The sequence below is a fragment of the Caloenas nicobarica genome, chromosome 1 (genome assembly GCF_036013445.1).
Source record: "Caloenas nicobarica isolate bCalNic1 chromosome 1, bCalNic1.hap1, whole genome shotgun sequence".
Taxonomy (NCBI): Eukaryota; Metazoa; Chordata; class Aves; order Columbiformes; family Columbidae; genus Caloenas; species Caloenas nicobarica.
Window position 1 is genome coordinate 61,523,363 of NC_088245.1, and position 25,024 is coordinate 61,548,386.

The following is a 25,024-nucleotide window of genomic DNA, read 5'->3' on the forward strand; positions in this document are numbered from 1 at the left end:
AATTCTGCTTTCTGACTTGTTTTGGTACATTTTGCGTTCTTTCTTGTCCCAAGCCTGTGCTGTGCCATACAACTACGAAAATTACCTACTTCATTACTGAAGATTTTTTCCCCTCTTAATTATTGACAAAATACTAAAGCATTCACCTTTTTACAGACATCCAACAATGACTTGTAAAATTTCTTGTCTATGGTCCGAAAAATCTGAAAGTGCAGTACAAAGAGGCCACAGATGCCCACATATTTATCCCTCTGGTCGATTTCTGAAGGTTCACCTGCAGAAATACACCATTTTTGAAGTCTACTTCCACATAAACAATACAAACAATTTTAGAAATAGTGAAACTGGCAGGAGAAGCATGAGCTTGCATTACCAAGTTTGGCTTCAACATTTGCGAAAGCTGTGCGAAGTGTATGAGCAAATTCTTCAGCAAACGTGCTGTTCTTCGACACCGACACTCCACCATTTACTGAATCAAATTGTTGCTCTATAGCAGCCTAAGCAAAAAGGAAAAAAAAAAGCATAACGATAATGCCATGAATTTTGGACTTTAAAAGAATACTGATTTTGCAAGAGAAGAATACTCCAAGAGGGCATTGATTTAAGAATAACCTGAAGTTAGTCTTAGACTCCACAACATATAGATTTTTAACTATGTGTAAATGATCTACTATAATAACAGAAAACAAAAAAAAACCTCTTATACCCAACGTTCAAAAAAACCCACATTTTATTTACTTTATATTTCTCTTAAGGGGCATTTTTAAAGAAACCACTTGATGTGCTAGTGATACAAAACTAGATGCGTATTTGCATTATTACATTAGAATACATTACAAGCTATTCATTAACTAGACAAGATTATCACGCAGGCCACTTGCAAGATGTGATTCATGAACTTGTAGCACAAAATCCCACACCACTGGTGGTGGTTTAAAAAAAAAAAAAAAAACACCAAAGCCCACAAAACAGCCAAAAAAATAGAAACACATTTCAGATTTTCGAAAGATATTAGAAAAATCTTTAATGGAACTGTATTTAAGAATATCTTTAATGTATTTTGGTTAGGAAGGGGCATTTGCAGGACAGAGGGGAAACTTCCTGAATGAATATCAGACAAATCCTACTGATATCTCAAAGATATAATGAAGTCTTTGTACTAATGCAACGTTAGAGAAATACAAGATGAAAAATGGATAGCTGCTAGCCATGTCCTCTGAAAGAATAAGCCAAATTATGCTTAATTATTTATCTACAGTTTCCCTTTTAGAGGCTTTTACAGAACAAAACCTTCTTTCCTATGTCATTTAGGATGTAAAAATAAGAACTGAGCAATAGGACTGTTCAACCGACTCTGCTGTGACCAGATTCAGCAATGCTGTCCTCTGCCCACTATACCACAACATCCGATTTCAGTGTCTCAAATACACACTCTTCTAAAAAAGATAGCTTCTTGGATGAAGACATTTAAGCTGTTTTGAAAAAGTAATAACACTTCTCATCCACCTGTACACCTGCATGTTTCAGATATAACAAGAGGTCACACTTAACATATTTTAAAGACTACTGTGGCAGCTAAAATAAAGTGGATCTATGCTATGCAAGCCTGACCACTATTTAAATTTCTGGTGAAAGAGAGACTCCCTGCTAATAAAGTCCTAATGCCAAATTGTCTGTGTTTCTTTAATTCTGCAAAACAGTAAGCATCAACCGCTACCATTCAAAGCCTGGCACAGTTCTAGCATGTGAGAAACGCAAGGAAGGATCTTACAATAGAGCATGCGGGGTTTGCTTTGTTGTTGTTGTTGTGGTTTTGTTTGGTTTTTTGTTTTCCCCAATCCACAGATGAGAGCACTAAATCCACACATCACTGTATCCGGAACAAAACAAAATTAAAAAAACCCCAAACAAACAAACCATTCTAAAAGAGTGTCACTTTAATAGTTTCTCCTATCATACCAGGGAACATTAATTTTACTACCTGAAATATCATTCCATCGAGCAGCTGGCATTCCAGTTTTAACAGCAGCTTTTCAAATGGCTTCAGTTTATCTTCTTTAATCCCAAACTTAGAAGGGTTGTGATGGACAGATTTTAGCAGCCTGCAAGGAGTAGGTGTGGAACACATACATAGAACACAATTAAAACACCAAAGTTTTATCTTATCCTGTACTATTTTGATAACAGATTTTAATTGCCCACATCTGTGTCCAGCAGCAACTCCAAAGTTAAAAAAAAAAAAAAACCCACACACACTACATCTGTATAAGCCATTTGCATTTGAATAACTGCCATTTATTCAGGTTTTCAATGAAACAGGGTAGTTATTCCACTAATATAACTATCTTTATAATTGTTGACTCTTCAGCTTTTACTTAAGATAGTGTCCTTAAATCTGTATGCCCCTCCCCATGATTGATATGGACAGGGATAGTCTTAGATCAGTTCTGTGCAAAATTAGATTTCTTATTGAATATTATTTTATATATCTGTCTGTCAAGATGCTTATCACATACTGTAAATGTAGCATTCAGCACTTTAAAGACTTACTGGTGCTGTTAGAGTGACAAAGTGGGAGTTTAGCCCTGACCTTCACCAAAATCTCTGGAAAACTCTTGGCACTACCAAAAATCCATGTTCCCAGACTGCCTTTCTTGGAACCAAAAGACACACACATGCTTTTATCTTTTATGTTGTGGGAGTATCTTTCACACCTTAAGAGACACACCTCTTATACATGGTCCAGTGATCTTTTAGAGTGGCATGATTGTCAATTATTTCATCAAGAGTGATCAAGACTGTGAGCAACTCTCCCAGATGCTCGTACATTGCCTGTTTAGAACAGAAAGAAAAGGACTGTAGTTACTGAAAAGTTTATTACAGTCATGCCTGGCAAATAAAATTTCAGGTATCAGCCAACAAGACATCAGCTAGAGAGTTAAATTGGAGATTTCTTGATCTGATAGCTTAAAGATTTAGTATTCCTTATAGTGACACAAAAAACATTAGTTTGTGTGCAGGAACGGCCTAAAGTTCACTGATCTAATTTGACACTGAAGGTAGGATTTTCAAAATTGTCTACATGCAAAAGCACATATTGCATGCAATAAAGGAGCGTGCAAACACTTTTCAGCTAAGAACGCTACACTATGACAAACATGGAGATACCAGGCCTTTCCACATAAAGGCCAGAAAAAGTTGATTAACAAAATAAAATCTTTAGAGATTGAAAGCCGTACATGACATTTAATTTCTAACTGTTTTTCTCAGGATTAATGATCAAGACATTCTCACCTGAAAATGAACTCCAGACGTCTCTATAATTTTAGGTGCATTCCTGTAAACAAAATAAATATTTTAATGCCTTTTAAATCCTTAGAACAGAGCATATTTATCAATTCTGTATCACAGTGTGTTCTTTGTTTTTTTGTGTACATTCTTCTTGATTAACATAGTAACTTCAAAAAACAAATCCTCAAAATCTGATTTAAAATATATGCTATGTGAAATCTGTGTACTGTGATCAAATTTAATACTGCATTTTTAAATGTACAGCATGTGACTGCTTTAAACTACTGATTGCATTCAGTACACCTGTATATCGTTAATTCCCAATTCAGCTGTCCTAACAGCAAGCAGCCTTGATACATACGGCCTTGTGGCCCAAAAGTACAAAATCACTTCACGCATTTAATCAAGCCATGTCCAAGCTACATATCCAGCCTTACTCATTCAGCACCACACAGAAAGTCTACTTTGTGCTGCAGAAAGCAACAAACAAAACTGAAAAGAATTCTGCTACCCTATCTGGAATGGGGGGAAGAGGGAAGGAATCAAGAGACCTGTAGTTATATTCAGAGCTAAACCAAACAATTATATTCGGAGCTAAACTCTCTTCAGAGTTTTCACAGGAGCTAAACCAAACAGCTCTTACTAAGCTCAACATCAGCTGGTAACACCATGGTTGTTCTGTGAGGAATATAGACCAAGATTTACATATCTAAAACATTAGACTGTGAAAGTGATCTGATTTTTAAGCTTCTGAAGCTAACAGTATCCATTGTATCAGTCAATAGAAGGAACCTCTCTCTCTCCAACAGAGCAAGGCTGGAAGAATAATAATACAATATATTAATCATAAAGACTAAGTGCTTCTGAAGCATCAGTTCTATCAAAAATGGTAAAAAATAAAATTCTTGTATCTCATTATATAAAAGCACCGCTTTTAATGAAAACAAAACAAATCCAGTTTCATAATGGCTTCTGAAGTCCAAGCTTGCACAGCAAAGCACTCTCCATGTGCCTAGACAACGTTCCAAAAATATTCACGCCTTAGGTAGAACATTCATATTTTATTAATTTGTTTAACTACATAAAAACAATATAGCATTTCAGGGAATAATTACTTGTTGCTGGTATAAAGAACAGCCAACTGATGTACTACATTCACCACCACTTCATAACATCGGGTAACAAAGCAAGACAGCTCCTGAAATACAAGAAAATAAAATGCATATATATGTATAGACCCTCCTCATACACAAATTGTCGTTACTTTCAAAACATAAACCACCAAACTTGCAGCCCAAGCTCCAACCACATTCCTAATCTAAGTCAAGTGAACAAACCTGCAGCAGGATAGAAAACATCTTGTTAACTAACAGCTCCAAAAAAGGAACTGGGACCAAGCTGAGAATTTATTGAACACAAGCTCCCAGTACAAATTTTACTACTAAGGGACCAATATGCACCGTGGACACCAAGAAAAGCATAAGGGAAACAGAAATGGTTTCACATTTGCATATGGCTTTCACAGAATTGCTACACAGGGCCACATTTTAATGTGGATATTGATTCTTTAAAGAAGGTATAGAAAAAGAGTAACCACAGCAGGTGACAGACATATCTTGCTGTAAAAGTTTTCAAGAGTTCAATTTATTAAGGACAGTAAGAAGTGATTTGACAACTGCACCCAAGTACCTTCAGAGCGAATATTCCCAACAGCAAAGGCTGTGCACTTTCCCACTAGATTCAAGAGTCACACCCTGGAAGCCAGTGATAGCTGAATTCAAATTAGAAATTAACAGAGAAGCCTGTACCTACTGCAAGAGTGATTAGCTACAGAAAACTGCTTTGAAAAAAAAAACCAAAACCAAAGTCTTTGAGAAGTATGTTTGACTAAAGTAGAACTTAAGCTCAGTTATATAGTACAAAATGAGTAAGAACAGGTCAATTCCAATCACATTAAGGACTACCTTAATTTTTATAATGGATTTTAACAAGGCATTCCTTGAAGAATAGGATTAGTGGGTCTGAGTCTCCCTGAAGTGCAATTATATTTGCTCATTAATGCACTGTATAATCCCATCAGGGAAAAGTCAGCACGTGATGAGTCTAGTCAGTCAGCACACAGATGGCTTTATAGCAGTCAGCCCACACTGGCTAGTGAGCCAGCCTGCTGTTCCTGCCAGGAGACTGGCTAACAGCTGAATTGTCTTCCTCTCCATCAAAAATAGACCTTATTTGGGCTTCTGCCTCCTATTAGTCACCAGTTTTCACAAAACATAAAAGTATCATTACTCATACTTTTTGGACTCTATCAAATGCAGCTGAAACAAGCCAACAGATTCTAGAGGAAGATTAGTAGACAACCAAGATCATGTGTCCTGGGGAAGGGGGACCAGCTGCCACTTCAAAACATCCAGGAAACCGTCCAATTTAACAGTACATGCAAATTAGCAGCTACATAATATAGATGAGATTATCATTTTATCAGAGTTCTTCATATACACTGTCTTCTGCACGATCAAGAGTACCTAACTAGTGTTTCACAACACTATTTTGATAGGGTTTTTTTAAAATATTTTGACAGCAAATTTGAGGCTATTGCAACTAGTTAATCAAGAGATCCTGAACTCAGAAGAGCCAATAAACACTAATAAGCATTTCCCAGTCTACAAATATAGCCTACTACTGAGTGGATTTAGGGGAACACAATAGTTGAAAAAGAACAAACCCTATACGGAAAAAGGTTTCCTCATAGCTTTACCCAAAGCAATACACACCTGTTAGCATAGTAACCTTCTCTTTGGGGCAACTTCCTCCATCTGCTGTCTTTCCCAAGTTGCTCAACTTTCAGTAAGCCATTGTAGCACACATACAAAGTGGGCTCACAAGCAATACTGGTGTATTTTTGTGTAGTGTTTACCCTATAAATATACACATGAGCATATATTCCCTAAATAAACATAAACTTGATCTACAGACTGGGTTTGCAATGTACATAGATATCCAGACATCCAATCACCGTGCTCTCAACTTCTACCCAAACAGACCACCCTCATGGGGCAGGAGGTGGGCACAGAAAAGAAGTCTGGAAAACCACAAGTGTACAGTAGCCCTGTTTCAGAACCACTAAAAGGCCACAGAATCATTGAATCACTTTGGTTGGAAGAGACCCTCAAGATCATTGAATCCAACCTTAACCTAACTCTGGCACTAAACCACATCCCTAAGAACTTCACCTATATGTCTTTTAAACACCATTAAACATGTGTGACCATGCTTATGCACTCTCTCTTCAGCCATAGTTTCACCTTTCATAGCAATATTCATCTGAGAAGGCAAAATTTTCCAGACCACAGAACTGTGAGCCATCAAGTCTATATTTACCCGGAGTCCCAGAACTTAATGTACTATAAAACGCATCTAAATCCATTAACTATATACCTTGGCCTGAAGCACACCAGACGTAGGGACCACATTTGGGAGACAATTAACAAAGCTAATACTTTCACACTGAGTTTAAATTGTAATGAGTGGACATGTGGTTTATTTTTTGTTTGATGAAACAAACAAAAATAATAATAATGAAAATTTGTCATCTATAAATGCAGGATTGAAATAATAAACCAATTCAGATGAATGAATGAATTCTGCGCAGCTCCAGTGGGACTGCTCCAAACTGGTATCTGCACAAGGTTACAAAAGGTTGCCCTTGCAAGGAGAAGACTGGTTAGAAAAAGCTGCAAATGAAGGGCAAAAAGATTTGAGAGACTGGGAAAAATATACTGCATAGCCTTCCTCATTTAGAAATGAAACATTAAACAATCCCTCTAGAATAGTCTGTTGCTGTACCATGCAATGAAGACTCTGGCCTGCTGACTCTGCTCTAGGTCTCAAACACCTGCTCAGTAAGAGAGGATGAAAGAAAAAACTGACAAAGTTGATAGGACAAAAAGCTTGGAAAAAAATGGGGAAAACAAAAAAACAAACAACAAAAAACCAACACCAAGATATCCTTACAACTAACTGCACTTGGGCATGCTAAAAGAGGTTTTTAAAAGACTTCCTATAGCATTCAACCTGTTATGACTTAGTAAATTACTACTGCCATGCTAGTATACAGAAAGAGCAGGAACTTTAACTTTTGCTAAACCAGTATTTGTTTAAACATTCTGGAAGTTTCCTGTGTATTCTCTGCTTCAACACAGATATTTTATTACAAGCAATATTGCATAAAAATAGAAACACTTTTGGGAACAGGACAGTCACTTAAGTTATACTAAAGACAAAACCAATTCCACAGTAGACTGAAACCCAAAAGCACAGGAAATCCTCAGAAGAAACACAGATCCTGTTTTCATGCAAAGGACCCTGATAACAACCAAACTGCATAAGAAATGAGTGTTACTCCCTGAAAGTTTGAGTGAGAGACAAGCGATTTTTTTCAGCTACATGTATTAATTTTGCTTTCTTCTACTAGCTAAAATAAAATGTATAAACAATTAATCCATTTCCAGTGTTCAAAGAAAACTAAAACTTGCTAATCAAAACCATAAAAATAGATATCTTTAATTTTACCATCATATAAAACAACCTCAATTTATCTTCTCTTACTGAAATGTTCATAAGTAAATTCTAATTTCTTTGAACAATGATTACACACCCTGTAATATCTTCTTTCATTAGACTGCCAGAGTTTCAGACAAGTATTAAAAAACCCAAAACAATGTGAGAAGCATCAGCTGGTTTGTTTTGTTTTGTCTGTAGACAAAACATAGTAATGTATCAAATGATTGCAATGCCTTTCAGCAAGATGCAAGCAGGGTACTGCAGACCGTTAAATACACGTTGCAAGTAAAATTAAGATTATAATTGCTGTAAAAAAAAAAATCATAACGTACTCTACCTGCAAGAAAGAAACAAATCTTCCCATCTGTATTTGGCAATCTCCCTCCACCATGCTGGAATCTGTGGCTTGAAAAACAAACGTGTCACTTTCAAAAGCCTGGTTTAGACCTGTTGAATCAACACTGAAGTGTGCCCTCCAAGACATTGGTTCATCATACAAGTGAGCACATTATTATAAGCATACTGATGGAGCCTTAAAAACCTCTTAATTTTGTTTTCCTAAGCTAGACTTATTTTAGAAGGTTCTTCCTCATTAAAATTTACATTGTTAGACACAAAGCAAGAAAAAAAGGCTGCATCATCTGAAAGAAAATAAAGAATACAAAATGTAATTCGTTAAAGGCATACATATATTACAAGGAACATCCACTGGTAGTTATGTACTGAAAGAATATACTACATAATTAACCAGAAGAAAAAGCTGTGTGGCACACAATTGCCTCAAGAAATTGACTTGCTTTCTCCTACATATCCTGTACGAAAGAACCAGCTCATTGCCATAGCTTCAAAGTATTATCTGTATGAGAAAGGACATTACAAAATAAAGTCATTACATCACCAATGCCAAATAGTTTCAGTCAGCTGGAGCGATTTTAACTCTACCTGACAAAATACAGTCTTTTTAATGGGATAACAGATTCATGCTCTAGACTTCACATTTTTCTATTGGGCCACTCTGAGCAAAAAAGGCTTACAACTGCAAGTTTACCTGCGTAAAAAATGCAGGTCTTGTCGCTTCTTAAAATATGTTGTTTTACAACAGTCACCAGAGACTACTATAGTCTCCATACTTCTGTAAGATGGAGCTCTGGGACAAGATTCTAAATATTGTATGCTTCCCCTTTAAACATTTTGTGGAACCTTTACTCTGTTCAGTGCATGTCCCAAAAAAGCCCTATACAACTAATTAAAGACTCTTGTCCTTGGAGTGGCTGGGGCTAGTCAAGATGGGGAAAAAAAAAAAAAAGTTTCTTTATACAGAAGGAAAAGGCCAACACAGTATTTGTTTAAATTTCAACTATCCTTGAGCCAGTAACTTTGTCAGGTGTTCTAACTGAACAAGCTTTCTGTTATCAAAGCAGTTACTACAAGGAGGGATATGGAAGTGGAGAACATAATTTCTGCATCCCTACCTAACCCACAGAAGGCTGACCCCAGTTCATGCAATTTTCTCAAGCATCTCAAGCATTTCCTGCAGAGCATCTATCAAGAACAAACTGCTGATGTTAATCTGCAACAGTCTGACTTTTTTGTGCTAGAGATACGGAAGAAGTTTTGAGGGATCCTCTAATATCCATTTGGGCAGCATAGCACTTTATTTTAAGATATTTAAAACCATGTCTGATAGGAAGTGAGAATCTGCTAAGAAAAAAAAAAGGACAACAGAAAACACATTTTCATGTTCCTTAACTGAACCACAACAGTCATCTTATATAGCACTATCTCAAAGATTTCACAGTCCCCAATACTTCTGTCACAGGCAAGGCTCCTGAAAAGCTGTAAAAAAGCCCTTTTACAAGACTACTATGAGAGGGCCTTCCTTTTCTCTCAAATTTCTGAAGTAGAAAACAAAGTTAGGTGACATGTCTCTAAATCAACTCCTTAATATATTCAGTCCTCAGGAGCAAGATCTGTGTTTATTCCCAGACTATCATCTGTTAACACAGAAGCTTAAGAGCAACCCTTCGGAGGAGCTACTAGTTTAATTCCAAGACAAAAAGCAGCTTTCACCTAAAGCAGGGTCTCATGATTTGTCAACTGAATTGACTCACAAGCACTTGTGCCCCTGTGTTATAAACAGTAGTATGAGTATTACTACCTGCACTTGAAGGGCAGATGACATTAACACACTGCAGCTTCTCTTGGAACAACTATGATTGCATCACTGAACTAGGCAGGACTTGGTCCAAGTTATTTATTAATGGTTTCATTGTTTTCTTACAATCAAATTACAGATTCATTGTTTCACTACAACCCATGTAAAATCTAGTCCCAGTTGGAAATAAGTTGGTTTAGGGTGTGTTTATCTGTGAAAAACAAGTTTTCAGTGCTATACTTTGAAAAACAGCTGCTGCAATATAAGCTCAGGTTTTTAACATGTTATACATTAAACACAACTTCAGCAGCCCATACTCCCCACTTTTCATGTTAATAAGGCTGCAACAAAACTTCCTGTTGATGTAACAGATAAATCTTATTGTTATCTTAAGCTAACTCAAGACAGTTACAAGATGCTAACATATATCCCTATAACCTCAAAGTCCATTATTTGGTGTTTGTCAGTCAAAGATACAGAGAAAGCATGTACCCATATTACAAAATTACACTTACTGTAGCATTTAACATAACCTGAAGCAATAACGTAAAACTACGAACTTTTACAATAAAGAGAGCTACTTACCTCCTTCTCCATAAAACAAGAGGCCATTATAAAATTTAGTTTCCGCCTAACAACAAAAGCAGAAATTTGTTTTTTAATAAATAGGATATATGTAATCATGCTATAAAAATTTAGACATATCTTGTTTCTTTACTGCTAAAGAATAATTTATATATCAGCTTGACAATCTGCAAGCATTTTTATACACAGTAATAAAAGGCAGATTAATTTACCTCATATTTTAATTTCTTTATTTCACAGCAAAGGGCAGCATACACAGTTATTACTTTATTTAGAACCTAGACTCAAAGGAGAAAAAACAGACATTACAAAAAGATTCACGTTTAGAGAGCTTAGTTTTAGCTAGAATAACTTTTTTTTTTTTTTCTTTTAAGCATAAAGCATTTACCTTGTTTTCTGTTTTTATGAGCTCCAGTAGGGAGGACTGTTCATATGGCAAAAGCTAAAATTAAAAATAAACAAACAAAAACCACAAAAAGAATGAACAAACAACTTTAGAAAATACTGGTCAAAAATACATTTATTCAACTAGGTAAGTAATTTTTTTTCAGTTTAATCTCAAACAAGGTCAGTAATAAGAGAGCAATAATTGCACATTATTGGCAACCTACCCTGCAGGAAACCTTCGCTTTTCACTCTTACATGCAATTAACTTTCCTTTCACTCTATGCTGAAAGGCAAGTAACTAGCTATACTGTATAGCATTTACCAGAATTTACTTACAAAACTTGGAAAGCAAAAGCATGGTCATTCTGGTGTATGTCGAAAAAAAACGCTTGGGAAACCTAGAACATGGATTAAGAATCCCAAATGCAGGAAACAGGATGTGTAGTGTATATCTGTATGCAAGCACTGACATTTGGTACTGAAGTCAGCCATGATATTCACTAGTTCATACACATCCAGCACTGTGCAGGCCCTATACATAATTTATTCAAATTATTCAGACAGATGATTACTTGAGAGTGCATCCTCAGCACAGACGAGTTTGCAAATTCAGAGAAGAGAAAAAAAATTTAATGCTCCAGAGAGGATAGAGAACTTACGGCCAAAGCAATAACCACCTCAGGAAAAGATACTGTACGAAGGCCATTAAGTCAAAACACAACTGTAAGTACACACACAGTTTACTCTGCAGTTATACAACTATTAGCAAAATCCTCTGGAACCCCAACAGCCAGATAAAAAACATCAACACGCACAGGAAAGAAGTTTGCTGGAATTAGCCTCCCCAACACATGAAGAACTATAAATTCATTTAACTTTCACTAGTATCCAAAACACTAGAAAATAATAATATGAAAACATATTCTCTTATAATATACACCAATTTATTAATTATTTGATAATTAAATTAGTATGGGATAGGTTTCTCAAACACAGAAGTCAATATTTTAAGAGCACAAATGCAGCAAGCTTTTACTTCTCAGGTTTTGAAGGGAAGGAGGAAATAGGAAAATAACAGTTGCAATTCATATTAAATATATGAAGACCTTTAATGCAATGGGATCAAGACTGAAGTCCCAAACATCTCCAACAGAGTCATCCAAAGCATCTTCAATTCTCTTCAGCTGAGACGTATATTCCTCAAGAAATTTTCCATAATTCTTCAACTGCACTTCAGCATGAATTTCTGAGAATTGATAACATTTGTAGAGTTATATAGACTGTTTGGTAAACTGTAATATCAAAAATTTTATAAACAATATTTTATCTGTTGCTATTTAGCCTGTAGTACTGTAGATCTCATTTTGCTGCAGCATTTTTTGTTAGTACAACCACATCTTTAATACTCAGTCACTTTAAAAGAAATCCAAATGCTACTTGAAGAATATCAAACACCTAAGAAGTTTGCAGAAAATTCTATTTTAAAATGACATATATTTTCAAACTAACATCTTAACAAATCTAACAATCACATCAAGATGCTAAGCAAAGAAATGACTGTAGAAATCATAACATGGCAGATGATTCTACCCATCAGCTGAAACAGTACATTTGCAATTATATTAGAAATTTGAGGCAATGGGTCTAATAATTTCAGCCTGAGTTGCAGTTGTATTAATAGCTATCCTCCTTCTACTCTCTCCCTGCTACCTCTCAGTAAGTTATTTGGGAATTACACAGTAAGTTTATGGCTTTTAATCATTCCCCCCACTTATAAATTCACCATCTTCAAGCAGAACTTTTCTTCTGCTTAGCACCTGGACACTGAATTGCACAGCTGTCCTGTTACTGCTAGGTACGACTAGGTTATTATGTTCAAAAGTAACACTGAGCTGGTCAAATATCAAGAACAGTGGCACTCATTAGCAAAGTAAGCCTAAAGACAATTGGCCCACAAAAGTGTCATTCACTCTACCCTGATCTTTTTTTCTTCCCACATGGAGACACTTTCCCCGCTCCCTCAATTACATGCAATTACTGACTTAGTTGCATGATCTGAACTATGGAGTGTATGACTACAGCTCAAGGCTTCTATGCTCAGTAAGGAAGCAAAATTCTTCTTCATGGCAGACTAAAGTGTCTTCCCCATAATCAGATAACAAATCTAACAGCTTGTGATCTTCTGCTATTTGTTGAAAAGAGGATTATCTAAACAAGTTAGAGAATGTAAGCAGCTGAACGATTGAACTTTTCCTAAACAAGAAGGCAACCTTTATGTGTCTTTGTATGTGCTCTTTGCACATTTCAGCAAGTAGGCTGCTCTAGAAAGTTAAAACACATTTTTTTATTCTACATGTTTAACCTCTTACTCATGTTGCCAATAACTGAGCCAAATGGTAGTTGATGGCTACTTCAGTGGAAGAGCAGCGCTGAATCCATTAGCACTTACACATTTTTTGGAGAAAGAAAACATTTGACTGAGACACTGCACTAGGCATAAGGGGAGGAATAAATAAGAACAAATTAATAAGGAAAAGATGAGGAGGACTATGCACAGGGAAGTTGAGACTGAGATGGAGAAATGACAACAGTGAAGTCCTGAACTAATTCTAAGCTACTACTTTGAAGCCAGCAGCAATGCCAACCATAAGGGCATATGGAGTGCATAGCCTACCCAAGGAGCACGGCAAAACCTCCCATGGTAAGTTCTGCATTAGTGCCATTGGCTTCTACATGTACGTGCAGCCTACACAGTGCACAGGCACTGTCAAAATAAGGAGACCCAATTTTATGTAAATGGATAAGAAGCAAGGGAACAAAAAAAACCTCTCCATCAGCAGTATGCACTCCAGACATTGATGTGCCACCCTTGAGTTGTATCATCAGATTATTCTATTGCATCAAATTCATCTCATCTTTCAGGTTCCTTCCAGTGCATCTTTTGGAAACTCTGCTGCAGAAAACCAGTGAAATACTGATGGATGCAGAATGGAGTTGAACCAGCCATCGTGTCAGCTTCAGTACTTTGCTGCGAGAAAGTCTGGAGTATGAGACATTATTATAGAGGCATGCTGCGGTATTCCTCCAAGCCCGCCTTCTCCCTTGAACAAAAGACAAACTAAGAGCAGAGACACTGACAGAGATATTGAGGCTCTATAGGAAGAACAGAAAAAGCTTCCAAGTCATACAAGAGTAGGAAACTGGCACTGCTGTTCAAATCAATTCCCTATGAAATAGGCAGCATTTCTCAAACAAAATCTCACAACAGCGCTTTGACAGAGAGACACAAAGTGTCACTTTTCCAGCAGCCAAAAGATGGATTTGAACAATGCTGCAGCTTAACCTAATGGATATTAAATCTCTCCAAATACCTAAGTATTGATAGCTATCAATTTGCCACCTTGTACTGACGGTATATAAAATAAGATACATTTTAGAGAGACAAGAGAGTGAAAGCTATCAGCTAGCTTTCAGCTAGATACACAAGGCTGAACTGATAAAAAATGACATGGGGATGGGGTGAACTTTCTAAGATGCAGAAAACTTTTCCAGCATAAACTGGCTTACAAGGAGAAAAAGAAATCACAGAGAGCAGATTTCTTCTTCTTCTAAGCAGTAGATATACTTCATAAGGTATAATTTGTTTACAATAAAGTTTGATTTAGTTTCTCCTCAGATGATAAAATGAAAGCATTACAATTGGAACATTGCAACACATCTACTCAGCAGTATAGATCCTCTATCTTCATCTTATCCTCTTCCATAAAACCAGCAATATCAATATTCAGCAGACTTATTGCCACAGCAGGATTTGCAACTGCTATGTCTGTAAATATCTAAGATAGACATGAAACAAACTGGACTGACTTAGTATCTTGTCTCCTCAGTTGAGAACGTTATAAATGCTAAAGGCTAGCAACATAGGTATAAAGTGAAAGTAGACAACAACAACAACAAGAATTCTTCAAGTCACAGGATTTTTCTTTAGCATTCCCTAGAAGAACATTGCATGCTGTTCTCAAAGGAAGATCAGCCTCTTTGCTCACCATCAAGATGGTGGTAATAGAGCATATTATGTCACATAAAGTTCTCGTAGCTGCACTTGATGTCACGGTCAAACTAGTGGAGATGTGACATTTTGAGTAAAAGCTGCCTTTTCCATTCCACAGCTAGAGAACTAGTGAAAACCTCAGCTGAGGACAGCTTCAGTTTCCACTGAAATCTAGACTAAATCGATATGGCACAAACAGTATCATCCCTTGGGATAACATGATACGTAAAACAGTTGGTCCATGACTGACATATTTTCACAGCAACACCTGGTGTAATTAATTTGGCACAGTTCGATTTCCAGTGTTTATTACAGTGTGACAACCACGTATGTTCCCTGCTTAGAAAGTAGGTCACCTCCACAGGCTGAGGAAAAACGTGGATTTTGATAACCACGCAAAGCCACTATCAAAGACTTAAGCATCACAAGGTCCTTTTTTTTTTTTTTTTTTTTTAAAAGGTGAAACTGCAAGTGGCCGCCTAACTCCATGCCAGAAAGCCTTCACCAACGGAAGCTGCATACAACTAACTTACATCGATATGACTTCCCTGGCGAACCGACGAAGTAACTGCCAAAAAACTGTGAGCCACAAGAAACGATCGGGAAGGACAGAAACACCATCCCCGCGGCAGGCATCGCTTCCTGCTGCCCAGTCCGTGCGAGAACACAAAGTCCCGCAAGCCGGCCGGTGCCCTCCCTGCCACGCCGGGGCACTGGGGATGATTCCCTGAGGGGGAGTAAAGGCTGAAGGGCTGGAATAGCCACTGTCCCAACCCAGACAACCTCCGGTAACTACGGAGAAGGTGGTGGGAGGAAAAAAGGTCACCGCGACAGGCCGCCCCGCAGGCCTGACCGGCGAAGGGGCGCGGCGAGCGCCCGGCTCCCCTCACAGGGCAGGGGCTGTCAGGGAAGCTGGGGAGGGCGACCTGGCTCAGCTCCCACGACCGCTTCCTCCTCTCCACCTTCCTCCCTGCCGCTCCCAGCCGGGGTGCAGCGCCGAGCGGGGCCACGAAGGCTCCGGGTCCGGGAGGGGTCCGGGAGGGGTCCGGGAGGGGTCCGGGGTTCCCTCAGCCCGCGCCGCCCCCCACCCTGTGGCGGTTACCGCCGCGGCCCCGCTGGCCTCGCGCTGGCCCCTCCCGCCCCGCCCCGCCCTCCAGCGCGCGCTCACTCTGCGAGCCGTCGTCCAGGCGGCCGAACTCCCAGTCCGGGGAGAGGGTCTCCAGCGCCATGGCCCGCGCCCGGCAGCGCCGCCCCCGCCGCCCCTGACTCAGGCGCACGAGACTTCCTGCCCCGCTCCCCGCGCCGCACTCTGGGAAATGGAGGCGGCGGGGGGCGCTTGGACGCCGGGAGCGGGCGGGGCGGGGCGGGGCGGGGCGGGGCGGGGCGGGCGGCAGCGCCCCCGCGAGGACGGCGCTTGCACACCACTGCCCCCCTACACCTTCCCGCCGCAGGGGCCCCCGAGGCCATGCCGGACGCCCCGCCCCCTGCCCTGCGCGGGCCCCGGCCGTTGGCTCCCTCACGGCTTGGCGGGCCGGTGCTCGGGGGTCGGTGCCGCCGAGCGCCTGCCCCACGGCGAAGGCCACGGGGAGTGAAGCAGAGGGAGAGCGGGGGGCGAGGCAGGCAGTGTGCTTCGGCCCCAGGGTGCAGGAGGAGAGCCCGGCGGCACCGCCCGCTGCCGGGGTTAGAATCATAGAATAGTTTGAGTTGGAAGGGACCTTCAAAGCTCATCTAGTCCAACCCCCTGCAATGAGCAGGGACATCTTCAACCACATCAGGTTGCCCAGAGTCCCGTCCAGCCCAGCCTGGGATGTCTCCAGGGATGGGGCATCGACCACCTCTCTGGGCAACCTGGGCCAGTGTTTCACCACCCTCAGCATAAAAAATTTCTTCCCATGTCTAGCCTGAATCTCCCCTCCTTCAGTTTAAAATCATTACCCCTTGTCCTGTCACAAGATGTTGCTACTTCCAACTGCTACCTCCGGAATGTCAAAGGTTGCCTTTGGTCTTAGCTTAGCTAGCAAATATCTTTGCCCTTGCTGCATAAGAAGAGGTGTAGCATCCATCAAAGAATAATAGATACGAATTTCGTGTTTTGCTGTGAAATGGTGATGGATTAAGGCACTAGATATCAACTGAGATAACCAAGGCAGAAAAGAGATTGAGGTATCCTTGCGGTGTCAAGCTTATCTAAAACTTCAGCTGCTTTGTTTTCTGCCATGTCTGAGGCAGTTCCAGCTATTGCAGAGCAGGCAGCAGCATCTCAGAGGTGCGGTGAGGCAGGGGAGTCCTCTCTCCCCCCTTTTCTCTGCCTCCCCTGCATCTGTGAGCTGCCGGTCTGACCCCTGAGGTACAGGGGCTTTGGGAGCTTCTCTGCTTTTCCCCTGGTGTACAGGGCCCCAGCTGGAGTCTCTCTCACACCAATCCCACACCTCTGTCACATTGCTGAGAAGAGGGAAAACTCTGCTGGGTAAATTCAATAGTGTGATATTAATACGTCCCATCGTGTTTCCCTCCTCAGCTTTTCCCTTTGCTGATGCTGGAGGAAGGAAGCAGTGGAACTATTCCAGCTCTGAGGGAGGGTCTGGAGCTCAGAGGCAGCTGCACAGGGTGTGAGACGGATGTGTGACTGCTGCAATAGTGCCATCTAATCATCTCACTGTCACTTGTCACACAGAGCCATGAGGTGCTTACCTGCATGTTGTCAGTCACTTTTTTTTTTTCCAGGGCTCTGGTGGGTGTAATATCAGAGAATAAAAATAGAAGTACTTTGGATAGCATGAGAAATAACCGTTCAGGATCTTTAACAGTGACCACAGCAATTACATTACCTTAGCAGAATCCGTAGCATCAGCAGAAAAGGAAGTGGCTTCCAAAGCAGTGTCACCAGGATCATCAGCAATTTCAGTGGGGAAAGAGCAACAAAAATAGCAGCTCCAATGAGAGATGTATCAGTAAGTGCAGGATCATCCGTAAAAGCTAACTCTGTAACGCCACAGGTCTGAAAATAGCACCTACTATAATTGTTTTCTGATTAAAAGGAATCCATCCTTTGGAAGATACTGATTTTTAAAGTTCCTAGGGATGAAAGATATGGCTGGCAGGTTTATCATTGATGAGTTTTTACCTATTCAGAGAGCACTCAAAGAGGCTAACCTGGGTCTGGGAAAGAAGAGGTCAAATTTAGTTTTGTATTAAATTGCATAAACAATGTTTGGAATAACTTTTTTTTTTCTTCTTCCTTTTTTTTTTTTTTTTTTTTTTTTTAAGAGAGAGAACTCTGCTTTGGTAAATGTTAAAATAACCATAATGTAAATACACCATGCAGAATGTAAAAACACCACTCAGTGGTGTTGTGCTTTAGGCCCAGCCAGCAACTAATTATCACACAGCTGCTTGCTCACTCCTCTCTCTCCCCCCATGGTGGGTTGGGGAGGAGAATCAGCAAAAAAACCCAGTAAAACTCATGGGTTGGGATAAAACAGTTTAACAAGACAACAAAGGAAGAGATACACAATGCAATCACTTGCCACCTGAAAACCAGTGCCCAACATGCTCCCAAGCAGCAACACCACCCTCCTCCCAGCCAGCTCCTCCAGTTCATGTACTGAACATGACTGTCATATGGTATGGAATATCCCTTTGGTTGGTTTGGGTCAGCTGTACTGGCTATGTCCCCTCACAGCTTCCCGTGAAAATTAACTCTACCCCAGCTGAACCCAGGACAACAGGCTTGTTTGAAACTTAAGATGTTTATATTGGGGGGTTTAAGTCCCTGGAAGTTTAATTGTGCAGGAAGTTGAGAGCTGGTAGTGAGCAGAAGTATCTCTAGGGAGTGTATAAATATCACACAAAATGAAACCACAATTTGTGGTGGAATTTAAGGATCGCATTCTGTCTACAGCCATGCAGATGCAGCTTTCATTGAACTCAATAGAGTTGCTATACATATATTCAAAGCCAAGGTATGTCTTCCAGTTTTGAAAAACAAAACAATAGAAAACTTTTCTCTACAAACCACAAATGCTTTCTTTGAAATAAATATAGTTTCTTTCGGCTATGGAAAACTGCACATAAACAGAAGCTTTCAGATGGCTTAAAAAGTAGTCACTGGGCTTTTTGTTATCTGTCTCACAAACACGTGTCCTTGAATTCTGCAGGATAGTATAAAAGAGAAACTTGAAGAACTGGCACTCGGTAGGGCCCTTCCTTCCCCACATCTGAACTGAATTTGTAAAGAGTAAAATACTTTCAGGTTGGTATTGCAAGGTTCTGAGATCATCAAAACTGAGTGCAAGGTAACCCAACCAGTTGGTCTATGCAGTGGCCACACCAAAGAGTGCACTGTGATCCCCACACCATAAGCTGATGCAACCTTTATTTTGAATATGGAATAAGAAAAATATTTTTTTAAAATGTATTGAAATGGTGCGGGTTTTTTTTTTTTAAAAAAAAAAAAAAGGAGCAGGAGGCTCTGTAGCTGAAAAAATCACGATTAGGCAAGTAATTACAACAGTTACATTTTATGCTGCCGTTCATGGTTAAATTAAATGACTTACTACTGGGTTTTCCTTTGGCTCACTAGGTGGCAGTGCTTTGCTGCTTACACTCAAGTTATTTAGGTCAATTCTAGATGCTGCTAGAATTTGTTTCCCCTGAAACTCTGATTTAGACTTTTATCTTGAAGATGACTGTTTCAGTGACAGCAAGTCTAGCTCAGCTTTGATTGGTAAGTTCATTGTCAGTTAATGGCTTGATGATGTTTGCTCATATGAAATTATTGACATTTTATAAGCATAATTTCTGAAAGTCAGGTGACACTCATGTCTTCCATTTGTACCAGGAAGCTTTTATTTGGTACAAGCTCGTAGGAAGTTACTAAGACGGCTCAAATATCTGTTAGTATCTTCAGATAATACAGTAGTCAGAAAAGTCTTTAGACTTTGCTTAATGCAGCGATTTTTGGTAAACTGAGTATTACTCAACACAGGCATAGTTGAGAAAACAAGAATTTATTTTGACCAGACCAAAATGATAATCGAAGTAAAATTTCTTATTGGACTTCCACATGAACTGAACAAAATGTGAAATAAATATGTTCCAGCTGAAATGGCCTGTTACACTTGAGTACTAAAAAGGGTAGGTGAGAGAATGAAGTCCAAAATGCAGTAGAATTAATATGGTACTATGACTGCTTCATTTATGAAGTGGCTAGGTATCTATGGGTTCATAAATCAGCAGGGGTTTGATTCCATGAGTTATTAAAGATCTTTTTTCCTTTGAATTATCCCACTTGGAAATATCATTCAACATTGGACAATACAGTTACCTGCTATTTTTAAACAGTATTTGTATGATGTTTGAAATCTTAGTGAAAACTTTAACGTAACATTCAAACAGGAACTATTTTATAGAAAAAAATGGTGGATAGCATCTAGCGCAAAAATAGCATCTTGTGTACACAGGCAAAGCTCCACCAAGATTGAAAGAATTATAATTACTTATGGGAGAAAGAATTTGGCTTGCTGGATCTGCAGAAGGCCAACTGTGCTATAAATTCCTTGTCTGTGGAACATTTAATGCTCAGCTCTCTGAGTATTTTAAATAAAATAAAGTTCTTGTTCAAAGATTTTGTGGCAGGATTCCCAGAAAGGATTTACTATCTGAGATTTCCTCTTTGCAACTCTGTTCCACAAAGATAATGCCAACTTTTGCAGATGTAGTTTCTGTTCTATTGTATGGAATTTGAGAGACTTCCATTTATGCACATGAGTAAAGCATCTACATATGATAATTCTTTCTACTGGTCAAACTGGTAAAGTAATTCCCTTTCCTCGTCAAACATATGCCTCCTTTTGGTTCCTCTGGAAAAAAGAAATGTCAAACATAAGGTTTTAAATGGTTGTCTAGATGGCAGAAAATCCAGTTCAGTAGGTTGTGAAAGCCTTACTATCATGTGTGTATCTGGTCTGAAATGAAGAGTCAGCGAAAAAAAAATAAGAAAAGCAAGTCTGAAATATAAATGTTACAGAGAGAAAATGAGAAATAACTTTCCCATTAAATCTTACTTCATCAAGTGGAAAAACATTAAAAGTTTCTGTTGTATAAAATTTGAGTTGAAACTTGTCATGCAATTAGTATAGTTAGAGAATAACAAGTACAAAGACTTTTTTTTTTTTTTTTTAATTACTCAATCTTTAAAACTGGGTGAACTCTAAAGTACTCCTGGGGAATTTGAGCCTGAACTATGAACAAATCTTAATTCATCATGAAAAGCCCCATCAAGGCTGATTTTCGATGAAAAAATTTAGTTGATTAGTGAATCCCAGGGCATGATTTTCAAAAGAAAGCAAATCCTGGAAGATTCCGAGCAGTTTCCCAAGCACGTCAGTGTGTGCACGTACTCGGCATGCTGTGGAACACAGCCTTCCCTAATCATCTTACCAAGCCTGGGTGATATCTTCAAGACACCGTGTGACTTCTGCTTTACAGAAATCAACAAGGATTCATAATGTTAAACTAGATTAGATTTTACATTTGTTCTGGACATTTCTGCACATACAGACACATTTTGCTTTGTGAGCATGCTATCGAACAAGCATGTTTAGCTTCTGAGTGGTTTTTGTATTATATGCCTATGCCCCTATCTGTTTTTGCAACTTGCTGACATACATCTCTGGAAAATTAGGGAACAGAAAGGGGGAAGCCCATGCTGGAAAGCTTACTGTCGAGAGCTGCAGGGGTTTTTTTAAATCTAAACTTTGGCTTTAAGAAACAAGGAGCAGACCTGGAAATAAGAATCAAGAGAGAAAACTTAGTGTATAAAATGTGCTCCAAACTGGTTGCATAAATTTACACTGATACCACTGGAGAAAGGATTTCTCCCCAGATAACCAGGACACTGATAATTTGCAATGTATTTTTCTGACCAGGATGCAGAAATCAGTGGGGAATGCTTTGCGTCACTTTTTCCAAACAACATAAAGGCCAGGGGAGTGTATTGTAACCATTACAATATTTAACACTGATGTTGGAGTTTACTATCTCACATAAAACCCATTTGCTCATTGTCAGACAGGTCAACGTAATCATTTTCTGGATGACAGAAAACATATGGTTTGAATTGACTGTAAATGTTGACACTGATCCTTGAAATTCTAAATAGCCAATTTGTTAAGTGGTTCTTAAAACCCATGCATATGAGTTCATCACTCTGATCATAAGGAAGATGCTGACAGTATGCAGATACCATCCTTGCGTGTGATTTAGCACACGCTTGTCCTAGTTCATCTCACTACCCCTCTCATTACTATGAAACCTAAAGTAAAGCCCACATCTTACTCCCCAGCTCTTCTTTATACTGTGATTCTGTTGACAACAGACACCTTCTCTTGTGACTTTTCCCTTTTGTCACCTGACATTTTAGTAGTCTGTGAAGTAAATGGAGATATATTATTGTCTCAATAGGTTTGGATTTCTTTGGAAATGCCTTGGTGCTTTACACATGCATTGTTGTGTTGTCTGTCTTGTGTATGTATAATGAATAGAGCCAGAAATCATTACAAATTGCTTATCCAGGGAAAAAAGTACTTTGCCCTAAGCTTGTGTGCCAACGGTTAAATGCCAAGTATGTGGTGTTCTATTTGGAGAGCATTTTGGATCATGAATAAGGATTTGGTTTGATGAATTTCAGCAATGCTTGAATCTAGCTCCAAACTTTGCAGTATAGGACCATTTCGATGCCAGTTTTTACAGTAATAGTTGTTTGCACTCTATTGTATGGAATTTGCGCAACTTCCATCAAGTCATAGGAAGGCTACAAATAACACTAATTCATCCTGCTGCCTGAGGTAGTGAAATAGTTCCCTTAGTAAGGGCTAGGTCTCTATTTGAGCACGCAGTGGTTTTGATCGGTTGTGTGACTTGTGCATGTGTGTGTATAGTCCCTGTATTGCTACAACATGACCTATCGAACTGTGCAGTTATTAACCTTTCTTAAAGAAACTGCTAATTCAAGAAGATTAACGACAGGTATTTCAGACCAACAGTGCCTGTAGTAGTTAAACGATGCATTTTAGTCTAACAAGATTATGAGTTTGAATGTTTTTAATGTACAGTTTAAAGAGAGAGTATTTTAAAGAAACACTTCTAACAATGAAATTGTGTAGATTTTATGTGAGATAGTTAGAAGATACAAGGTGACATACCCATAGAAGTAGTCAGTAAAAAAGAATATATACTCTTTTAAAAATAAGTCTTTTAGCTTGGTTAGTGAAAATTTGGTATTACTGCACACCATTCTCTTTAGACCCGCAGTACCAGAGACAGTAGAGAAAGAACCACTTGTATAAACATGTTTTCCCTCCTTGTTAATGGGACTTTTTGATGAATTCTACTAGTTTAGTTTTTAATGTCTCAGAGCAAATAAATGCACTAATTCATTCAGTTGACTATTCCATAGTCTGTTAAACCAATACATACTCCAAACAAAGGCATCGTAAGAAGAATCTTCACTGAAGTGGGCCAAGTACTCCCCTAGGTTTTTCACCCCATAGAGAGGAAATTATAGGAACTGACTAGTGCTTTTCTTTTTTGAATTTTCATTGCAAAAGGGAAGTTCAGTGTTTTATTTTAGTTAAAAAGTTTTTATTATCATTTCTGTTAATTCTGCTTGGTGCCACCTACACTTATGGGACTGCCAAGAGCCTCAAATAAAAGACAGGATATAGTTTTGCTACACAGGAGTAAATCGATGAATTAATTATGTTACGAGAGTCATAATGCAAACCCTTGTGTACCTTTACTCTCTGGGGGGACTGTGTTGTGCCAGCCTGACTTATTATTATTTTGGGAATGGCACAACTTGGTCCTTGCAGTGCCTTTCCTTCCCCTGTCCCCTGAGCCCGGAGTAAGCAGCAGTTCTGCAGCAGTGCTCTTCTTTCAGGTACAGTTGAGCATTTGAAGTGCCTTGAAGAAGAGTGGGGGGGGGCCTTGAAATTAAACCCTGGGGATTACTGTTGGGCTTCTTTTGCAGGAAAGCATCCAAAAATCAGTGAGACATGGATGGTTGCAAGTGCAAGGAAAGAATTTGTCTATTTTCTACTGTAGTGAGATCCCTGCAGATCATAAATTTCACTTGTGTTGCTTCTGTCTTCTCTGATGTGGTTGATGATGACCAGCTTCTCCATTTTTTTCCTTCCTTGTTTTCTTGACAGGAACAGTGCATTTCAGCCTTGTACCCACCCTTGTTCTTTAAGACTGAGTATTGCTTTAAACATGACCCAGTTTGCAATGATGCTTACACTACTCCTATACTATCTGCATTTGTGTTCGCTATTCATACCCTTTTGGCATAATTTTCCTTCTGATTTTTTTAGCACTTTGAATTTGTATTTTCAAGATCCTTCTCCATGCCTCTGACAAGAAGATTTTGTTGTGACTTTAGAAAAATAGTGAAGTTGAAACTTTTATGTTTATAGGCAACCTCAAATGCTAGAAGAATTTTAAAAAAATATTATTAATAAGTAAAATGAGCTGCTTCAAAAATACCTGGTGATGTTGATGATATGGACTTCCAAAATGTCATTACACAGAATCACAGACTGTTAGGGATTGGAAGGGACCTCGAAAGATCATCTAGTCCAATCCCCCCACTGGAGCAGGAACACCTAGGTGAGGTTACACAGGAAGGCGTCCAGGTGGGTTTTGAATGTCTCCAGAGAAGAAGACTCCACAACCTCCCCGGGCAGCCTGTTCCAGTGTTCTGTCACCCTCACTGTGAAGAAGTTTCTTCTCAAATTTAAACAGAAACTCCTGTGTTCCATTTTGTACCCATTGCCCCTCGTCCTATCATCAGTTGTCACCGAGAAAAGCCTGGTTCCATCCTTGTGACACTCACCCTTTACATATTTATAAACATTAATGAGTTCACCCCTCAATCTCCTCTTCTCCAGGCTAAAGAGACCCAGCTCCTTCAGCCTTTCCTCATAAAGGAG

The 25,024-nt window shown here is 39.2% G+C and overlaps 1 protein-coding gene across 3 annotated transcripts in view; it reads right to left on the bottom strand.

Annotated features, from left to right (window-relative positions):
- Positions 1-16,315, bottom strand: part of WASHC4 (WASH complex subunit 4) — a 43,005-nt gene extending 26,690 nt beyond the window's left edge. The window contains exons 1-12 of one of the 3 annotated variants that reach the window (XM_065653466.1): positions 16,201-16,315; positions 12,088-12,227; positions 10,983-11,036; positions 10,807-10,872; positions 10,595-10,640; positions 8,192-8,253; positions 4,407-4,489; positions 3,295-3,337; positions 2,729-2,832; positions 1,982-2,102; positions 374-497; positions 147-274 (exon numbers count right to left, since the gene is read on the bottom strand). In XM_065653466.1, the coding sequence (XP_065509538.1) occupies positions 147-274; positions 374-497; positions 1,982-2,102; positions 2,729-2,832; positions 3,295-3,337; positions 4,407-4,489; positions 8,192-8,253; positions 10,595-10,640; positions 10,807-10,872; positions 10,983-11,036; positions 12,088-12,227; positions 16,201-16,261 (1,032 nt within the window). In that variant the 5' untranslated portion in view covers positions 16,262-16,315. Of the gene's footprint in view, positions 1-146; positions 275-373; positions 498-1,981; positions 2,103-2,728; positions 2,833-3,294; positions 3,338-4,406; positions 4,490-8,191; positions 8,302-10,594; positions 10,641-10,806; positions 10,873-10,982; positions 11,037-12,087; positions 12,228-16,200 lie in introns of all 3 variants that reach the window. The other 2 variants (XM_065653396.1, XM_065653324.1) reach the window with 2 other exon arrangements.
- Positions 16,316-25,024: the final 8,709 nt, after the last annotated feature.